General features: G+C 36.5%; 1 protein-coding gene across 5 annotated transcripts in view; it reads left to right on the forward strand.

Moving 5' to 3' along the window:
- Kiaa0825 (KIAA0825 ortholog) overlaps window positions 1-22,730 on the forward strand; it is a 384,762-nt gene that overhangs the window by 267,513 nt on the left and 94,519 nt on the right. Inside the window, exon 20 of one of the 5 annotated variants that reach the window (XM_005382257.2) lies at window positions 14,395-14,415. The exons of 3 other annotated variants lie outside the window; for them this stretch is intronic. In XM_005382257.2, coding sequence (XP_005382314.1) covers window positions 14,395-14,398 — 4 coding nt within the window. In that variant the 3' untranslated portion in view covers window positions 14,399-14,415. Of the gene's footprint in view, window positions 1-529; window positions 4,752-14,394; window positions 14,416-22,730 lie in introns of those variants that run through there. One more of the 5 variants, XM_005382254.2, reaches the window with a different exon arrangement.

Genomic DNA, 22,730 nt, shown 5'->3' on the forward strand with positions numbered 1-22,730 from the left:
ATGTACTGTGTAATCCCACCTACTTTGCAGTACGATTTGTGCTGGGTATGGGGATGATCTTGGCCTCTGGATGTGGAGGCTGGGAATGGACTTACACAGACAACTTTCTAGATGTCCACTTCTCTTTACCATGAGTGTCTCTACTGCACTCTCCCAGTTGCTGTGTGCTAGGAAAGCTAGGGTTGCTCTCAGACTTGCGTTCAGTTGGCTTCTTCCAGACATTACACAGCTTCCTCTGTTCCACACCACTGACTCCTCTTATACACTGGCCTTTGGGCAGGAGGAGTGCCCTTGTCCTGCTGCAGGCCAAGGCTGCTTGCCGGCTTATATTTCTGGGCCTAAGCCACTCTGTTGGTCTCAGACCAGGGGAAGATTCCAGTTTTTGTATTTGGGCTAAGACTGGCCCTTGGTGACCACTAGAGTGGGGTCTGGGTGGTCCCAGCCGAAATCCCCCTAGTCTGCTCCCACCCGCTAGAAGTCCACTGTGACTAGATGGCTATTCCATCATTCTGCTCTATGCCATTCACAGTGAAAAGACCTGGGACTGTTCTGCTGCTGGACTTCGCCTGGAGCCCTCTGAAATCAAATGACAACCTGGCCTGCCTGCTTCTGTTTGCCAGAGCACAGCCCCATTCACCTCACTCACCAACCACTGGCTCACATTCTCACTGCTGCTTTAGACTTTCCACTCTGCTAGCTAGTCCTGCCTGTTACATGCGCTGCACTGGGCTGCTGGCTTGGAGCAGAAATTTAAACTACACTCACCTTTAAGAAATTTGCTGCACTGTAGAACATACAGGAACCTAAGAAGAACTTGTAAATTTTAATAAACATTTTAAATATTTTATTTGCAGAATACTATTCAGAAATTGTCCAAGTGTTACATTTTGTTTGATTAATTTAAGTGGATAGTAATAAAAGTCTGTCCTTACCCATACACAAACATGTATACAATAATACTTAACTTCTTTTTGGTTCTAACAATGTGCAAGTAACTGCAGTAAGAATTTCAGGGATTATTTCTAATTTAGTATTAGTAGCAGGCTTATGAGATAAGTACTATTATCTGTATTTTACCAATGAAGAAACTGAGACAAGGAGTGGCTATGTAAGTTACTTAGTTTAAGGTCATATAGTGACTGATAAAGCCAGGATTTGAACCCAAACTGCAGGGCCTCAGTGCTTATCCACACAAGAGAATATTTAATAAAACAAATAATTTACGAACTATTTTTGTTTGTATTCTTTGTCTTTTTTTGGCCAATGAATATTTATCAGGTATCCACCCTGAGCTAGTAACTTCACTGGGTTCTGGGGATACTGTAGCAAGTAAAGTAGAAAAGACTCTTTCCTAATGGGTTACGTTCCATGTAAACTCTGAACTAATCAGTGCGTTAAGTCTCCCTGGCCTTTATGGTCGGTTCAGAAGTAAGCACATGATCCAAGCCATGTGTAAGAAATGCACATTTTTTGGAAGTAAACAACATGTCATTTGTTGAGTTTAAATTCTAGATTGTGGTAGGGTTTGTCATACTGTTTCCAAGTCAAGGGCTTTTTTTTTTTTTTTTTTAAGCTGATTGATCTAATTGAAGACAATAAAAGTAAAGTACTAGGTTAGAGAAAGGAATGTCATTGATATATTTCTTTGACTTGTTGATCACTTCTAGACATGGGTTGCATGACAAATGTGGTTAAAAGGAAAAAGAAAAGAAGATGTCTATTAGATCTGTACTTATCTCTCAGTGAAGAGACCAATTTGAATTAATAAACTAGGCATTTTTGAAGAGAAATAGCCATTTCTAGTTCATCTTAAGATGCCCAAGGCAATGCGGTCGGGGCTGGACAAAAATTTGTTAGATAAACAAACAGATGAATAAAGATGTGGCAGCAGGATGTTGACAGTTTTGCTAAGCTAATACTTCATGTATTCAAAAATATGTATTGAGCACTTACTGTGTGCATGAGGAGTGAGTGAGTGGCCTTCAGTAAGTTCACACCAGGGATGGAAAAAACAAGTTTGCCCAAGAATAACAGAATGCCAGGGTTTAGCAACCTTATTCCATAAGAGGCACAAATAAAATATGAGTGGGAACTCCTTGAGAAAGGGATGCTTACTGAGAACTTGGGCACCATTTCTGGAGCAGGCTGCTGATCTCCACCTGTGCAGGTGTGACTGAGCAATTAGGCAGAGCATGACCAACTATGCTTTGTCCTGGAATACATTACGAACATTCTCCTTTCATTGGGGACTGCAGCTGCTACTGCCTCTTAGTCTCATTTGGCCCAATGCCTTTGCTCTGAAAGAGCCGCCCTGTTTCTATTTGTAGCATAGCAGACTAATCTGTCTGCTGCTGTGCTTTCTCAGCAGTCAACAACTTTGCCACATTTTTCTGAAATTTGAAATTCAGTGCAAAGTGTTGCTGCTGCACCTCCCCTGGCGGTTGCCTCACTTTCTTCCCCAGACCACAGCTGCCTGAGTGTTCTGCAGCCACCATCACCCCCAACCCGCAAAGGTTGTGTTGTGACAACACAGTCAGTGATAGTGAACTGGCTCCTTTCCAGCACTGTGCCTTTGGTGCTCCAGACTCACAGAAAACACGCCGTGATAGCTGCACTCATAATTCATTTTCTAGAGCCAGTTAATGAGTTAGAGAGTTGTCCTTAAAAATCTTGCCTGAGATTCAGAATCACAGCAAGGTGAGGGAGACATCTCCTCCATGAGTCCTCCTTAATTTGAAATTTTAAAAGAATAATTATTCTTCCACTTAAAACTGAGCATCAGCTGACTTGTTTCTGATAGGACACTTGCTGCTTTCTGGATGTTTTTAAGCCTTACTATCAGTATCCTGCTGGGTATGGTAATGGTCAAGTATTTGAAGCAGAGTGAATATGAAAGTGAGCTCCCACTCACATAACTAGCTTGATATCATCTCACCTTCCTTTCTTCCTTCATATTGCTTCATTGGCTCACTAACTCACCAATATTAGTGGAGCATCTACTGCAATAATTCTCAGATCTTTGAGTTCAGGAGTCTTAAATTCTTACAAATTATTGAGGACCCCCCCCAAAGAACTTTTGTTTGCATGGATTATATCTATATTTACCATATTGGAAATTATATTAGTTACTTTCTCATTACTAAGACACAGTACCTAACACACAGTTTAAAGTAGGAAAGGTTTGTTTTGGCTCCCAGTTTGTAGAGGTTTCAGTCCAGAGTCTGCTGGCTCTAAGGCAGGGTGACATGGCAGAAGAGAAGCAGCTTATGGTGTAGCAAGCAGGAAGCCAAGCAAAGATCAGGAGGAGGAGGGATATATATCCTTCCAGCTCACCCCAACAGTGACCCACCTCATTCCACCAGACTTCACCTTCCAACATCACACCCAACCGAAAACCCATCAGTGGTCTAATCCAGTGATCCATGATCCGGTTACCTCCCAAAAGATCTACTTATATGGACATGAGCCATAAGGAAGACATAAACCTAACAGAAATTAAAACTGCGATGCTTTAAAAGTATTTAATTTGCTTGACAATAGCAATGTAGTGATTAAATTTTAACACAAATAATGTATTGCATGAAATAAGATATTTTCCATACTCTCCCCAAAAGTAGTAATAAGAGTGTCGTTGCTTTACATTTTTACAAATATGTTTATGTATGGCTTAATACACCTGGATTCTTTTCTCTGCTTCTACATTGAATGTACTTTGGTATGTGCTTTGATTGAAGTATGTGAAGAAAATCTGGCTTCACACATATGTGTAACTGGAAAAGAAAGGAAGATTTTTATTACCATTTCTAGTACTTTTGGATATTACTTTTGAATAGTGAATCAAAATCCAGCAACTGGTAGTTTCTAAAAGTTTAGTTGCAATGTAAAATCTGAAACCATACCTTACACTTTGAGTCTTTTACCTTGAAAGATTAAAAACAATTATGTATTGTTCATTTGGAAACTACTGACCTATGGAGTTGTATAATCTTCAAATATTGATACATTTATTATCCAGTATCAAAATATCCCTGTGATCTCACAAAAAATGAAATAGTAAGAAGCTAACAAGTTTATGGTAGTAGATGTAAGTTTTCCAAAATTCTGATATTGCGTGGGTGTTGAATTTTATCATTGGCAGCAAACAGTGCCAATAGTTTTCCTTAAAATGACAGTCATGCTTTGCTTTCTTTGAAAATGTGTCTGCCAAATATCTTTAGTTATAATAGTTGTTTTTCCATGTAAAGCTGATATGCCACGATGAAAGTAGCCTGCTCAACCTGCACCTCAACATAAGTGCTTTCTTCCTAGGTAGCATTGACTTTGAGGATTTTTACTGATGAGCTTTTTGTGTATTCTCATTTCATAACGCAATGTTAGAAAAGATGACTGTGCAAGAATAATGACTCAATATAAACCTTCTGTTTTCTTTTTTCTGCTTCATCTAGAGCATTCCTAAGTGATAGTGGCTTTTTAAAAAATATAAAAGCATAAGGCAATGGGTATGAGCAGATGATGGTACCACTGCATTGACTTGTAGAAGCACTGGCGGTTTTTCTCACCATTGCTTTTGCACCATCAGTGCAAGTCTCAACAAAATGAAAAAGGCAAATAACATTCTAGCATTATTATTTAAATTGTTTTCATTTCCTGGAAAGTTCTTGGGGGCTCACAGGGACCACTACGTACTGTCTGCATAAAATTGTTCCAATAGTAACTCTAGGCAAAAAAAAAAAAAAAAAAAAAAAAAAAAATACAACACACTTGGTAACCTGCCTTCAAAAAGTTATGGTGAAGTTGAAGTACGTGGTATTGCCATTTTAAAGTATATTTGAATATTCCCAAATTCACCTGGTTGAACCAACTTAAAAAAGTGTTTGTGCAGTTATGTGTATATGTGTATACAATGAATCACGCCATACAAATGGCATAGATTTAAAAGGATACAAATTTAGTCTACAGCCAGCCCAAAATATTCGAGGGGTTTCTAAGCTGGGGTTAAAAATGTACTTAGGAGTATTATACTGATGGAAGAGACAGAAACTTTTCCAAAGAGGGAAAATAGTATGAGGAAACAGTTTAGAAATGGCTATAAACACCAATAAAAATATTTATGACCTATATGAGGCAAAAGCCCTGTTTCTGAGGTTTGAGAGATAAAGAAAACATGATACTGGGGGAGGAATAGACAATTTGAAGAGGTTCCTTCATTGCCAATCTCATAACTATGATGTAGAAAGCAAAGACTTACAAGCTTTTCTACTCGTTCAGTCAACACACATGTATTAAAGGTTTTGTATGTGTCAAACCCTGTGCTGGAGGAACGGTGAGCTCATAGTTTAGCCACTGAACTAGCTTAGTAGCGCTTTTCCTCAAATAGCTGATCATAACATATTTTATGTGTGTGTTTAATGTTGTATCAGAATACAGATAAGCAATCTAATTCAGCTTGGGAGCAGAGAGGAAAGAATTCGTGTAAGAGATGACTTGTGAGATTGAATGAAAGGAGTAATAGGAACTGGCCAGATGGGAAGGGGGGAAGGCATATGCCAGGCTGAGGAAATTGCATTGGCAGAGACACAGAGATGTGGAAAAAACTTGGCACTACTTGAAAATAGAGAGTAGTTCATTGTGGTGAGAAGGTAGGCACATGGAAAATGTGGTTGGAGACAAGATTGCTCACACGATTTGGAATCAGGTAACAGGGATCCCTATACCCAATATTTTAGTAATTCATTAGAATGGTCTTATTGCAAGGCTGCCCTCCCCAATCAGAATATGGCCTGGAGGTAGGCAGTATTTCAGACCTGAAAAACAGGTGTTACACAACTGGACTTCCCCAACCAACCAGAGATGCTGAGACTAGAATCTGTGCAGTGCAGCACAGCTGACGTGAAAAGAACGTAAACACTTCGGAATCATTTGGTGCATTGGTAAAATGTGTTAAGCGAATATGCATGTGTGGAAGGGGACAACAGGAGATCACTCTTGTAGTCTGGTCCTCTGAAAGCAAGGTGATGGCCTGGAAAAAATGAGAGATATTGGACATGTTCAGTTTTCTACAGGAAACTCAGGGAGGGTCAAGACTGAAGCATAAATTTGGGAGTCCTTATTGTACAAGTTTTTTTAAAAAAAAATGGTAGAAATTATCACCAATTGAAGAAGCATATGGAATGGAAAGAGAAGACAGTGCCATGGTGTAGGGATCCGTTTCTGGTTAAATTGAGGCAAAAAACAGACACTAAATGGAAAAAGAATAAAGAAGCCAAGTAGTTCTCCAGGGAGGAAGTGATAGGGCTGAGACCAAGAGACAACAGTCATGGAAGTGGAATGAAAGGGATCAGACATGACAGACTATTGAGTAGAAAGTATCTTAGAGGATTATGAACCACAGGCTGTTAATGTTGCTATAACTATATGAGAAATGAAAGTCCTTCCTATGCTATTTTTGGATGATTAATTACTTTTCTGTTAATTAGATATCTTGTTTTTATATTTCTTTCAAGATTTCAGAAGTGCTTAGTGGCTTAGAACACCACGCACACAACAAATCCTATTAAAACTGGACAATTTGAGGCACCACGTACAACTCAGCAATAGGGTTTCTATGCCAAGGTTCAGAAGACAGTGGGAAACTTCTCTACTTTGGCATCTGAGGGTCCACTTTGGAGGAGTGTAGCAATACCTGACTTGGTTGGCAATGGAGCTTTTATAAAGTTACATGGCAAAAACAAGCAATTTTGATGAATGTTTATCTTCCATTGGCTATTCCCTCTTCCCAGAGTTTCCCGCATTCTCACATTTTTGCCCTCACTTAAAAACCCCTTTTTTCACATTCCCATCCATCTTCTTCAGCACAGAGCATTAAAATCTCACATTCACCACTGCACTTAGGCATCCCTTCCAATTTTATTCATTCCTATATTCCATACCTTTAGCTTTTTGTGTGTGTGTGTCTTTTTGAGACATGGTCTCGCTATGCAGTTCAGGCTGGCCTTGAGCTCATCTTGCAGCCCAGGCTGGTCTCGAACTCTCAGCAATCCTCCTGTCTCAGCCTCCCAAGTGCTGGGATTACAGGTGTGCACCACTACACATGGCTTCCATACCTTTAGCTTTGACAAGCTTTCAAATATTCATTTGTCATTACTTGCAGGCGTTTAGTTATTTTGAGCAGTTATATGAGCTTTAGCAACCCCAGATGCCCACATTCAGCTCATTCTACCTTTTACTTAAAAGTATCTACTATAATTTAGACACATGAGAGCTACTTAATCATCCTTAAATTAATAAGGAGATATATATATATATATATATATATATATAGATATATAGATATATAGATATATAGATATGATTCATTTGAATTTTTTATTCCTGTGCATATATTTACACAAAGATATTCGGTGAGTGCATATCAGTATTATTTACTTTCTTGACACTGGAGCAAAATACCCCCCACACACAACTTAGAGAAGGAAAACTTTAACTTGGATCATGATTTAGGGATTTCAGTCATATCATCTGGCTCTAAGGCAGAAGCAGCATAATGGAAGGGACTGGTAGGGGAAAGTTGCTCAGCTCATGGCACCCAAGAACCAGGCAGAGAGGAGGAAGGGCAGAGACAAGATTACATCATCCCAGGTTAAGCCTCACTGTCCACTCCTCTAACAAGCCATCACCACCTAGCAGCACATGAACTACTGAACTAAAGAACGAATAATCCACTGATGAGTATAGTTCCCCATGGTCCAATCAACTTCCAAACGTGAGAATTTTGGGAACATCTTAGATCTAACACATAGTATTCCACCCTGACCCCCAAAATGCTCATGTCCATCTCATTGTGAAAAATGCAATTAGTCCATCTCTAAGAGTTGCCCAAGTCTTAACAGTTGCAGCTCTGCTGAAAAATCCAAGTCCAAAGTCTCCTTTGAGACTCAAAGCAAACTCTCTCAGCTTTGAATGTCTATGAAAACTGAAAAGAAAGTAAAATACTGCCAACATACAATTACACATAGTAAATTTCATTCCCCTCCAAAAAAAAAAAAAAAAAAGAAATAGGGGAATAGAACTAAATGGGCCCAAAGCAAACCTTAAATCCAGCAGGGCAAACATTAAATCATGTGTCTTCATGTACAGCAACTGGGGGGGGGGTGTGGTAAGATATGAACTCCTAAGGGCTCTGGTGCCCCCACCACTATGTAATTGCTTGTTAGAGCTGCTTCCTCCTGGTTGGGTTTGCTCACTGCCTACAGTTTTTGTCAGCAAGCATTTCATATTCTTAATGTCTCCACCGGGCTTTTAGCCTCACTCTCACAGCTTTATGCATTGCCTTCAAAGGAGCATATTATTGGCCCTTTCAGGCCTTCCTCAGAATTATTGGGGGAAACCTCTATTACTCCACAATACTTGGTTTTTGCATGCCTGGAGAGCTAGTACCATGTGGATAATATCAAGGTCTGCCAATGGCTTGAACAATAGCCTGGTTCCCTTTGGCTGTTGCTACTAAATCCACTGAGGGCCTGCATGGCTGAACTCCAGGACAATTTCTTTAGGTGGCCCTGATTAAGCAGCAGACCCTGGGGCTCTCTTCTCAAAGGAAATTGTTTCCAAGGAGTTTACCTTTTTACAGTTTTGCTTGTGATGGGTGAGGCCTAACTACTTCCTAAAATGTCTTCAAGGCATCCAAAAACCTCAAACTTTTATTAGGATATGTTTTCAGTAAATAGTGCTTGCCTTCACTGAAGGAAGTTGGTACATGTATATAACATATGTTAATTCTTTTTATTTCCCCTTCCCCTTCTTCTCCTTCCCTCCATTTCTAGATTCCTTTTCTATTTGCAAAAGATCTATCTCTCTAATTACTATTATCTATCCTTTATTTTTCCTTTTAAATTATTCATACTTTGCATTTCTCATATAAGAGAACCATGGATATTTATACTTTATGTCTGATTTATGCTATGAGAGACTAAAGCCAAGCAGGAAGAGCTATTCTATTTTCAGACAAAGTGCATTTCAAAAAGAAGGTCATTGCAGGTTAGTTAAGAGGAAAATTCAACAGGTAGAGATGACAATTGTAAATATGCATGTACCAAATACCAGTAAATTCAGTGAAAGAAATATCATAGTTGAGCTACACCTTGCAACAAATGAACTAAACAGATATCTGGAGTCTTCTAACAACAGAATATACATTCTTCTCAACAACATATAATGTTCTCAAATAAAAGGCCACATACTAGCCCATAAAACTTGTTTAAATAAATTCAAAAGAATTGAAATTGCTCATGTAGCTGGGTGTGGAGGTGTAGGTTTGTAATCCTAGAAATGGGAGAAGCTAAGGTAGGAGGATCATAAGTTTGAATTCTTCCTGAATCTTAACAAGATCTAATCTCAAGAAAAATAAAGGGTTGGGGATATAGCTTAGTGGCAAAACATTAATCTTAACAAGATCTAATCTCAAGAAAAATAAAGGGTTGGGGATATAGCTTAGAGGCAAAACATTAATCCCCAAAACAAAAAGAAAGATCAAAAGAAACAAGAGAGAAAGAAAGAAAGAAAGAAAGAAAGAAAGAAAAGAAAGGGGAAGAAATTATTTCATATATATTATTAAGTTATAGTGAACTGAAACTAGAAATTAATAGCATAAGAAACCACAGAAATTTTGTAAACACCTGGGAATTAAATAACACACTCTTGAATAATTAATGAGTCCTAGAAGAAGTCAAGAAAGAAATTGAGGAGTTCATAGATGTCAAGAAAGAATCAAATAATAATACCAGTGCAACATACCAAAACTTACAACACACAATGAAAACAATCCAAATAAGGAAGTTTATTTCTATGAATGACCACATTAGAAAAACAGAGCAAGTTCAAATGATATAATGATGCACCTCAGTGTCCTAGAGAAACAAGAAAATTCTAAATTCAAAGCTAGAGCAAAGAAGGAAATTATAAAGATCAAAGCAGAAAATAATAAAATTGAGACTAAAAAACAAAACAATACAAAAAAATCAATAAATCAAAGAACTGGTTCTTCAAATGAATGAATAAAATAGACAAATCCTTAGCCAAATTTACATGTACCAACTCCCCACAATGCATGTAATTGTTATGTATTTCAAACATATGCTGATAAAAAAAGAAAAACACCTATATCAATGCAATTAGAAATGAAAAAGGTGAAATAACAGTGGATACCACCAAAACCCACAACATTATTAGCAACTACTTTCAAAGCCTATACTCCAATAAATTGAAAAGTGTAAAAGGAATGGATTTATTTCTAAACACAGGAATTACTAAAACTGAACCAGAAAGATAGAAAAACCCTGAGCAGTCCAATAGCAAACAATGAAATTGAGACAGTAATGAAGAACCTACCAACTAAGAAAAACCCAGAACCTGATAGATTCACTGCTGAATTCTTCAAGAACATCAGCAAAGATCTAACACCAACATTCCTTTAATTCTTTAATGAAGTTTAAAGGGAAGGAGTTCCGATTTCCAGATGTATTTTTCATATAGTCCTGAGGCAAAGTACTCACCTTCTTTTTATGCAAATCTTTTCAGCAGCCACATTTTCCTAGGCTTCAGCTTTTCAGTTACTTCCCTTCTGGTGAAACTGAAAAATGTTCCCATTTTTTGATTCCAGTTTTCATTTCTGTTTCTCAGCATGGGTTCTGCTAAAAGCAGCCAGTGGTATCCATGCCTCAACGTAATGCTGAACTGTCTTGAAATTTCCTCTGCCACATCAGTTAGTTCACTGCCCTTAATGTCCACCTTCTGAGTGCCATCGTGTAACAAACATCATCTTTAGTCCAGTTTCAATAGAGCCCTCATTCCCACCTGAAACCTCTTGCGCCTGGCTTTTGAGGTTACATTCTCATCAGCATTCTGGTCTTCTGAGTTCTGACCAGATCTGTCCACCAGGATCTACCCACAGCTTTCTAAGGCTTCTCTTGCTGGCATCTCCAAGCCTTGTTAACTCCTCCCACAAATTAGCTCCAAAGGCTTTTGACCCACGTGGCTCAGGTATTGTCACAGTAATGACCCTACCCTTGGTACCAGTTTTGTGTATTAGACACTTTTCTTTCCCTGAAGCAAAATACCCAACACTAGCAACTTAGAGTAGATGAGGTTTAATTTGGCTCAGAATTTTGGAGTTTCAGACCATGGTTGGATGGCTCCAAGGCAGAGGAAGCAAAGTGGAAATACATGGTGGAGGAAAGGTGCTCACCTCATGGCAGTCAGGAAGCACAGAAAGAGAAAAAAGAGAGGAGCCAGTGACAAAAATGTTCTTTTCCAGATTATATCCCCATAGTCCCCTCCAACCAGGCCCTGCCTACTAACAGTACATGAATTACTAATGAACAAATTAATGAGTGAGTCCAATGTGAGTGTAGCACTCAGTGATCTAATTAAGTATTCCCGACATAGGAGATTTGGGAGGACATTTTAGTTATACACCATAATATTACCATATGCCTACCATTATGTGAATCATTGGGATTATAATTATTATGGGACTGTGGTACCTGATTTCATAGAATTTATAGTCTAATAGTAGGAAAGATTTACAATTAAACATTAAATGTGATAAAGTTTATAAAAAGGGATGTGAAGATCAGAGAAGCCTTCCTGGTGTAAGAAGTGATCAAGCTGAGGCAAGACACATAGCCAGACAACAGTTAAGAACATAAAAAGAATTGTTTCAAATGCCTTTGAGAAAGTGAGGAGGTTCATAGTGACCAAAGACAGTGTTTGAGAGAGGATTCAATTTTCACCATGATACTAGGGTGTGGCCTTAACATACCATAAACTTTGTTAAGAAACATGAAGATTATTCTACTGCTAGTTAGAAGCTGTTAAAACTTTTTCAAGCAGGGATGACAAGGCAGTGTTTGTAATTTTTATAGCTACTGTCTGTATTTATTTAAATAGTAGTACATGACATAGCATAACAGGAATCCTTAAAGGTGATACCTGTGAACATTTTTATATTTTTTTTCAGAGAACTTCTTTATATGCATATACATTCCTTTTTACACAAAAGAACTTATTTTTCAACCTACCCTACATCTGAATTTTTCCACCTGACTTCTGTGATGATCAACATTATTCTTTTTAACTTCTTTCTAGTACTGAAGAATATGTATTTTCACAAATTATTTAACCAAATATTCCAGTAATCTTCCATCTTTTACTTACTACAAAATTTGCTGCAATAAAAATTCCTGTTTACTTATTTTTATATACATATACTAAAGTTTTAGAGGATATACCTCTAGAAGTAGAAAAATCTGATTATAGATAGCTATTATTTAAATTTTAAATGGATAAATTTGTTTAAATTTTAAATTATTTATTCCAAATTTCCCTTCAGAGAGATTATGCTAATATTCATGCCCATAAACAACATATGACAGGGTTCATTTACACACATACACACATACCTCAAGCTTTAAATCCCTCAATCTGAGAGGTTAAAACTATCAATTTTATTTATTTTTTTTATTTTAAAGATAAAAGGAGGGAAACATTAACAGACATACAACATTTTACAACATATCACAAGCACAATACAGACAATACAGAGTTACAAACAAAGTGGTAGGGAATTAACAATGGTGGTTGTATTACATATTGATATCTTCAAAGTGGCTTCTCATGAAAACAGATATAGACATGCAATACTACTGGTCAACCAAAGACTCATTGACAAAAACTATCAATTTTAATTTGTGTTTCCTTTATGAGTAAAGCTGAACATCGTTTTACAATCTTAAAATCGATTTTTTAAATGTAAATTGATTGCCTAAGTCCCCTGCCCATATTTCTTTTAGGTACTGCTTTGTGAAAGCTCTTTATGAATTAACATTAACACTTTGTTAATGTATTGCAAATTTTTCTATCTTTGTAATTTATATTTATTTGGGTATATTTTCACAAAGAGTTTTTAAATAAATGTATGTATTTATATTTAGTATTGTTTTCTTTATCATTTTTAGAAAATAATTTGGAAGAATCTTTCCTTTTGCAAAATGGAGAATGTATTAGATTAGAGTGAGAAAAAATGGAAGGCTGTCACAATAATTTTATAGAGAAATGAGAGTGGCCTGAATTAGGACAGTGGTAATGGGAATATATGGAAGTGGGTAAATTTGTGAAGTAGGAAGTAGAAAGATCTGACCTTGGAGATGAGTTATATGTAGAAAAAGAAGACGTGTACTTCAGAGATGGTAGATGGTTTGTAACTTGGAAAACTGAGCGGGTAGTTCACTAAGACTACACTGGAAAAGAATACCTTTGGTTTAGGGGAGAAAGTAGATGCCAAATTCAGTATAGGGGACATTACATTGGAGATGTCCAAGGAATGTCTGAAAATAGATACTCAGGAGGCAGAGGGTTACACAGATTTGAATTTGAGTAAAGACATAGGTTTGAGTGATCATCAACACAGATGCTAACTGCTAACTGATGCCATGGAATGGGGGAAACCAGGCAGTATGCAGAGGGAGAGACATGCCTCAGTGCTGAAGTACAGTACAGTACTGTTAACACTGAAGACTGAGAAATCGAGGAAAAGCTGGGTCATTGCCTTTGGAGTGAAGAAGAGAGAATATGCAGGATATTTTAGACTAATTCAGTGTTGTCAAGGTTGAGTTTACGTAAACCCTATGTACAAATCGCTAACTGAAACCCAGTTGGACAAATATGTACGCAGATGTTTACACAAAAGTGGATATAGATGCTCATTGAAGAAAAACAATATCGTAGAATAGTAATGTTAATTGTTAATACAGACAGTTAATGTGGATAATTAATGGAAATGCCTTTTTAAGTAATTTATCTGGACTATTAATTTATAACTACCCCATTTGTGCTGCATAGAACTCTGTTTTAAAGGTAACTGTTATTGGTCTACCCTATGTTCTTTTCTTCAGTCTAACAACAACGAATTTGAGATAAAATTAACCTTCCCAGTGCAATTGGTTGCTTTCATTTGTTTTTACAGATAAAGTGAAACATCTCAGGTAAGATTTACACTTACTGTGTCTGAGGGATTACAGTTCTATCCTTTGGTTCCAGTCAATGACACTATGAAAATGTTTCATGTTATTTTTAAACCGACTTAGGCTATTATCAAGCCTGGAAACTGTTATTCTACTGGAATAATTCTAGGCTACTAGAAACTAATATTCTACTGGAATATTCTAGGCTATTATTCTACTGGAAACATGGAACAGGGAAAATGGATCGTAATTAAAACAAAACTACAACATTTGAGTTAATTTGAAAATGGAAGGTTGGATGTGGAGTGTTTTGCTTTTGATCTGTTGCTGCTGATTTCTTTGGTAAAATTGCCAGTTGCAACTCCTTTTACCTTAGATGAGCTCCGCTGGCTTCTCACTGCTGAGTCCTGTTGCCTTTCATCAGCGTGGTGCTAATGTGCACTGCAAATACTTCTCCACCGACGGAGACAGAACGCAGTAAGAATCAGAGACCAAGTTAGCTCTGTCTTTCTTATTCTGTACTCTATTTCTGTAAATACGAATGTTCTGATGTTGGATATACCCTGAATCCAGAAACTTATAATTTAAAATTAGAGACCCCCAGAACTATTTTGGGAAAGACTTTCAAACCTGGACAATTCCCTGCTATTACAAAGACTGACAGTCCTTGTGAACTGTAACGAGGAGATTTTTATATAAGGCTGTTCTTACTAGAACCTGTTTTATATAAGAACATACTTAAAAAGCTAATTTCTTTTCTCCTTTTTGCACTGCAATCCACAAAGTGTGACTAATAATAGATTTAAATTTGCTAAGTGCATTCACTCCTTTGTGCCATCATAAAGAGAATCTATTACTGTAAAATTGAGGCTTAGTTCCAAATTGCGCCATTATGAAGTTTTCTTCCAGCAATGTTTTGTCTCTAATACACTTCCCTCATTGTAATTCTATTGCAAACCTGATGTCTAGCATCAAGTCTCACAATAATTATTTTAAATTGCTACTAGGAACAGTAGTCCTGGTGGGATATATTACTACCATTCTAACAAGATGAATTTCAATGCACTTGTAACCATATTATAGTATACTATGAAGGAAAGAAAATCTTTTGAGTTTTGTATCCGTGGACATGCATGTAACACCAAAAAACAATTCCTATAAACTTCTGTGCATTGACTTCTGCTTAAACTAATTAAAAGTCACAAGGACAAATTCAGGTATCTAACAACATTAATAGCATTAATTGCATCTTGAATGACTTGAAAGGAATAATTACAATAATAGCAATGCTATTATTTAGAATAATTATGCACAGTAATATATTTATGATAAAGCTTAAAGGTAATATAATTCAGAGTCCCATGGGAGAAAGGCACCAGAAAACTATTAAAAACAATACTTGCATAAAACTTCATTCTTAATTTTATCTTTTCCAAGGTTTGGGAAACATTTAAAATAAATAAATTATCAAAAAAGTATATATTGGGCATGGCACAAATGCCTGTATTCCCAGATGCTTGGGAGGCTGAGAAGCAGGGGTATCGTGACTTGAAGACCAGCCTGGAAAACTTGGTGAGACCCTTTTTTTTTTGGTGGCACTGAAGATTGTACTCAGGGCCTTTACACTGAGTTACATTTCCAGCCCCTCCTCCTTTTATTTCCATTTTGAAACAGTATCTTGCTAAGTCACTAAACTGCCCAGGCTGGGCTCCAATCTGCAATCGTCCTGCCTCAGTCTCCAATAGTGCTGGGGTTATAGGTATGCACCGCCAAACCACATTACACATTTTAAAAAATGAGTTGGGGATGTAGTTCAGTGGCACAAGGAACATGCCTAGTATATATGAGGCCTTGGGTTCTATCTCCAGTAGCACAATGAGAAAAATAAAGGAGGAAAGAAACAAGCGTATTTAAATGTAATTTACTCTATAATAGAAGCTTCATAAAAGTCATCTTCAGGAGACTAATACACTGAGTCAACTGTGTTCTAATATATTACAGATGGGGATATTATTAGGTATCAATGTGACGAGCACTTGAAAACAATTTAAGTTACCCTGAAACTCCAGTGACTGGTAGTGTTACATAGTGCACTATGTATTTCATAAGTTATTTGACATTCTCACTGGGCCATTCTAAAATTCACTTTTTTAATAAGTTGCCTACAGGCTTACAAATAAATTGAGAAAATGATCACTTTAAGCTTACTGAAAGTATGAATCTTGAATTTGGAGTATAACAGAATTATTACAGAGAAATGGTAGAGCCAACCTTCTCTGTTATAGATAAAATGATTATAAAATGATGATCTGAGATCAAAAGCTATTTCAATATTAATAATTTAAATAAGTTGGCACATAAGATGTAGATGAAATTTCAAGTAAGAGTTCTGTATCTGCAGGAATTTTCTTTAATAAAAGTTCACATATGCCCCAGTGAAAATCACTTAGCTACCTAACGAAAGTGAAAGTTACTCCCTGGAGTTGAGCAAGTGGGAAAAGTTAATCTGCATACTTTACAAAAAGGAGCAGTTGGAGTTACATTAACAATTTAGCATTTCACCTTAAGTAATAACTGAATGAACTATATTATGTGCCAGCTAACATATAGCTACTAATTCAGTAAGAAAGACTACACCAAAATGGCAGATGATCATGTATTTGCAATAGGGTGATGCATTCTTAGGCACTGGCAGTCACCCTACAGTATGACTGTCACACATAGAAAAATCTAGAATTATATCAATCTATTTGTTCTTTTTTTTTTTTTTTTTTTTTTTTTTTTTTTCTCCGGTACCGGGAACCGAACTCACGACCTTGCGCCTGCCAGGCAGGCGCTTTTGCCGCTGAACTAAATCCCCAGCCCCAATCTATTTGTTCTTTACCTTTGAGCAACCTGAGAAAGTTGTCTTCTTACCACTGATTCATCTCTACAAATTTTTGTACTATTTTATAGCTTAGTTGCAATCCCTTTTTGGTGATCTAGACCTTAAATCACATACTATTGATTGTGAAATATTGGTATACATCAACTAGAAAAAATAGTATTTTTGTATTATTATCTTTACATTTAGTTCTATATTTATGTGTATGCCTGTATATAAATTTATATAATTTTAAATACACCATTAATATTGCTGGGGGGAAAACAGAACCTAAAGCAAGAATATCCACTGTTAACTGTTTTTGGCCTTACATCTATTCTCCAAGTGGCCAAATATAATTGTCTTGATATATTGGCAAATGCCTACATAGAACTTGGTGTAAGATTTCACCTCCCACTTTAAGGTTGGTGGAAAAAACGTCTAAGTTAATAGAAAAATGATTAGAAACAGAAGGTGTCCTGGCTCACAATTTTGTTAATAAAAAAACCATTCATAAACCTTAACCTTTTATAATTTTCCTCTAATACATTCCCCCTTTGAATTAAAAGCTTTTTGGTGAGGTTCAAATAGAACCAGTTGTCCAGAAGAGCATGTTAAATTAATGTTTCAGGGCTGGGGATTTAGCTCAGTGGCATAAGTGCCTGCCTGGCAAGCGCAAGGTCCTGAGTTCGATCCCTGGTACTGGAAAAAAAAAAAAAAAATTAATGTTTCCCCAAGAGTATGACTTAAAAAAATGTTTATCTATGCCTTTTGAAATCAGCACTGATTTTAAAGGTAATAAAGAAAGATGTTATTTTTAATATCGTACATGTGCCCCCACTTACTATATTTCTTGGCAATAGAATTTTCAATTAACTCATTGAATGCTGTGTTGTGTATTATGAAGAAGTCATTTCATGATTGGAAGTGTGTTTTCCAAGCCTGTATGTGAAATTGATAATAGGAAGTTGTTTAATATACTGAAAATATTCAGAAGGAAAAAAAGAAATACTACATACCAATTAGCCCCAAAACAAAATCTTAAGAGACAAATAGTCTCACGTTCTTTCAGATTTCCCCAGTGTATGTGCTCACGAGTCACGACAGGCACTTATTCCTCTCTGTATTCTCAGATCCCTTTCCTACCAATTATATTTACACAGATCTGTGACATTTAAGAATCTGTAATTTTTAAATCAACTTAGATATGTGGAGAAACATTTGACAACTCCAATTTTTCTCATAAGCAACTTAGGGCAAATGGAAGTTAAAAAAAATACCTTTCAAAGATTTGGGGCAAGTTTAAATTTTGTATGAGGATTTAATGAATTGATGGCACAAATCTAAACACTCAGTTTTCTAACATCTCATCATCTTTGTATGTATTTGTGTCTTTGTGTGTGCATGTGCGTGTGTGTGTGTTTTCAAGGTATTTTGCTTCAAACAGGTTTCCTTTTCAAAGTACAGGTTAACTATGCATAACCTGCATCTTCAGTGATGTGCTTGATCGATTGCTGATGAAGACAATTCTTTGACATCTCCTAGAAGCTCTTAATGAGGAAATCATAAACCTATAAAAGACCTCAAGAGTTGTAGACTAGCACCTTGCTTCCTAGTATATCTAATGTTTCTTAAAAAGAGGATTTACTTTTACTGTAAATCTCAAGGGAAGGCAAATCCTTAACTGCCTGTTAGTCTCTGCTGATGCGCATGTGGTAATATAATCAGTGTAAACTTTTTAGTTCTCACGTATGTCCCTTTTTCTCCTTCAAAAATAAAATATACCATTTTAATTGATTTGAGTACCCACAACTCCTTAAAGTAATTAAATTGAAAAAGATAGATCTTTTATTATTATAAAGAAATGAATATTAGCTTCTTAAAATGAACATAAGGTGAAGATCTGGAGTAATGATTCGTACCCCTTTTTTTGGAAACAAGCATTCCTTTAAAGTTCTTCAAGTTCTCTGACTAGAAACATATAATGTATGTATACCTCCACAGTTTGCACCTACTGCCAGGAAGTCCATGGGCCTTGGAACCTCCTGCATTAATAAACACTCTCGGAAGGGAAGAAGCCATTTCTGAAACATTTATGCTCGGTGCATTTTCTTGTATGTTGAAGAACACAAATTATCACCAGAACTCAAATAACATAAAGCACACATTCATTAGTATCATTTTTAAAATCAAAAGATAAAAATTAAGCCCTGTTGCTCAGTGATTATACTTTAAGTCTACGTCGCATGAAAGCAGGTGCTATATTTCACCTGAGAACAAGCTATATGATTATAATTTTTAGAGCTTTTAACAAAGTTGAGCAATGAATTACATGCTCTACTAATCTTTCACAAAGTATTCATTTATAAGAAAAATAGTAATTACTCTTAACTACTGTAAGAGTTAGTGGTAAAACCAGCCCTGGACTTCACAGGGTTATTTTTTGAAACCCCCCAGTGCCCAGAGGTTTAATGGTAGACATCAGTACGATGGAGAGGACCATATTGGAATGAAAACTTGTGATAGCCAGTTTCAGGGGAACATGCATATTAGACTTTGAATTTGTTGCTGAGTTTGCTATTTCTTTCCTGAATCAAATTCATGTTTAAAACTGTCTCTAAACAGCTCTTTATTTTACAAAGCAACCCCAATATTCCTTGACGTCAACCCTCAATAAGAGAATCAAATTCTAGTCAATTACTTGAATGAGAAAATTCTTCACATGCACGTTCTAACATGTCAGTAATAGAACCCTGCTTCACGTGCACGTTCTAACTCAAAAAATTGTCATATTTATGAACAGTTCTAGATAAAACAATTTTATCATAAATAGGATTACTTCGGGCATGACAAAAGCAAATAACTGGAAATATCTTATGAATAAGAATTTTCCAAACTGAAAATTTTGGAAAATTTTTCTTTATCTCTCTCCCAATATCATGTGTTTTCTCTTCTATAATATTGAGCAACTCCTTTTTACCCAATACTCTAGCCCCAGTGACCAGTGGTGCTAGGTCATACTGCAATGCCTCTACCCTCCATAACTTCACCAAGCTGCCTCCTCTGTTCTGCTCTTTCATCGCCTCTTTGCAAGAATTTTCCCTAAGTGCATTATCTCTATGGGTCCTCTTCACATTTGCACTTCCCAATGTGTTTTGGTTGCTCACATAAATCTTTTTCATACACGACATCCTACTTGAATTGCTAATAGGAAATTCTACTCCTACCTAATATCATAGAGCTTATCTCACAGGATGTATAGCCATTTCTATAGGATATGAAGACATATATTCCACTATCCTTCCCCAATCAAATGCCATTGTCATGAATAAATATTTATTAATACCTACTATGAATTCAGAGAGATATAATCCTGGTCCTTGTGCCTACTGTCTAGTTTGGAAGTTAGGGCATGCAAAACAAAGTGATTCATAACAATAGGAGATAGCACAGACTAAGAGATACATGACACCCTCACATTTATCTGTTTAGCAAAGCCAAATTTCCACCCATTTGTGTTGCTTAAAGGGAGACACATCTGTAATCCTTGACTCCCCATGCCTTTTCAGTAAGCTGTGTCTTCTAGCATAGTGGAAAATAGCTTGATAATATAGTGACATGTTACTGTGACTCCAGGCTGTTTCCATAGGGGCAGAGCAACCTCATGGGTACCACAATGGGATGAGATATAGAAAACAGGGATTCTAATCTGAGAAGTGCCCTGACATTTTATGCGTCATCAGATAAGTGACCTAACCTCTCACTTTTGAGCTTTTGCATCTGAAAAGTAAGCTTAATTAAACTTGCCAACATGGTGGAGATATTCTGAAGTCTAGCTAATTAAACCACATTAATATACATTTTGGCTTTACACTCATAAACTATAAGTGAAAAAGAAGTCTTATTTAAAAATACTAATTTTTGCTGTACAATGCGTACAAAAGAAGAAACTGATATCTCCGCTGCTTCATCGTAGAGGTGGATTTTCTATAATATAGCCATATCGTCATCTCCTGTATTGTGGTTATTTTGGTGACCAATAGCACATAAGACTGCCTGGTAGGGTGTGGTGTCTGCTAGTGACCAAGGAATAAAATAACTCTATCGGCCTCCTCACACCAGAATTTAAACAATGGCCTTTATCACGCTAGCGCTATCTGCTAATCAGCTGAACTATTGCATACCCCACTGATGGTTATGTACTAGAATACGATTTGGTTCATTTTCTACCATATATTTTTATGTTTCAGTCCAGTAACCATAAAAAATTCATTTCAGTGGTCCATACACCTGTAATTTCAGCTACTTGGGAGGCTGAAGCAGGAGGATTGCAAGTTTGAGGCCACACTGGGCAGTTAAGCAAGACAGTGTCTCAAGATAAAAGATTAAAAGGGCTGAGACTATAGCTCCATGTTAGAATGTTCTCAGATTCAGTCTCCAGTACCACACATACACACACACACACATTTATTTGAATAATTAGCACTAGAGATAATAAGTCAGAAGCATTAGATGGCACTAACCTCTTATCCCCAACAGGGCTGCAGGTCCTCAGCAGGATGTCAGTTTCCCTAAGAGAGTGAAATTTCACAGTGAAGAAAGGGCTACAACCCATCTTTTGATCACCAAAAAGCCTATTGACAAGAATTAGGAATTATTCAGGTCTGGGAGTCACTTGGAGGCTAATAAAATCACAATGAAGATACATTGTGCTACAGAAAACAGTCCTAAGTACTAAATAAAAATGCCTTAACACTGAGTCATAATTTCTCCTCGGGGTTGATTATATCTTTCAGCTGAGAACCGGAAGCAAGCCTGAATGAGGACCTAATATTAAGTGGGACCATTTCAGTAATTCTCAGTTCTTGGAACTCTGAGGGAAGGTTAATGTACATACTACTTCATGGGATAAAACAAAAAATATATGATGTTGGAATATTCCCCTTCCAGAAATATAAGAGTAATAGAACCCTGCAGTGCTGACAGTGAAGCATGTAAATCTTGGGGAATATACTTCAGATTTCAAGTGGGATGAATGGTCTATTTGGCTCAAACTAGGTAAACTTGAATTCAGTAGAGGTAAAATACTGGAAATTAGCTCCATGATGTATTAACCCAGATAATCACGTTCCTGATGTAAAAAAAAAAAAGATGGAAATTAAATATCTAGTTATGAATACTGCGTCTGCACAATGTGCTGTATGCGCCGCATGTGTTAGAATTTCTTCTCAGTTCTTTTTTTAATCTTTTATTCATAGCATTGCAGGTGATGAAAAATTTATGCCTTGAGTCTGGCATTGAAATTAAATGCAAAATGAAAACAGAAGCAGTTTATACTGACAGCTTAAATATCTTTATCTAGCATACGGTTGCTCTATAAAAATCACTGGGTGACTTTTTAAATCTCCCACATGTAAAAAAAAAATGAGAGTTGTACAATAATGAATAAAGTTATATATCTAAGATATCAATAGAAAAAGTTGTGTTTTATTGGCCCTCGTTGGTAACTTCATTTCAGTCTACTTGGTGTTTTTGCTTAATGGGTACAGACGGATGAATGGAAGCTTTTAAAAAACTGCACAACTTAATCGTTGATACTAATTCCTCAGAGTGGCAGGAAATAATTGATTTTTGCAATATGTTTAATGAGTGTGATTTCCCTGGTAGGTTTATGTCTTAAGTTAAATAGAAAACATTAATCTGTACCTAAGGTAGTTATGCTGTAGTAAAGGTTAATTCTTCAGGTGAGTCAATTTGTTCATCACTATATTAATATGAGTGATGCTTTAGAAGAGTGACAATAATTACAAAACTATCCACAGGCATATGAGTTTTCAAGTATATATTCT

The sequence above is a fragment of the Chinchilla lanigera genome, unplaced genomic scaffold (assembly GCF_000276665.1).
Source record: "Chinchilla lanigera isolate Chin_1 unplaced genomic scaffold, ChiLan1.0 scaffold00017, whole genome shotgun sequence".
NCBI lineage: Eukaryota > Metazoa > Chordata > Mammalia > Rodentia > Chinchillidae > Chinchilla > Chinchilla lanigera.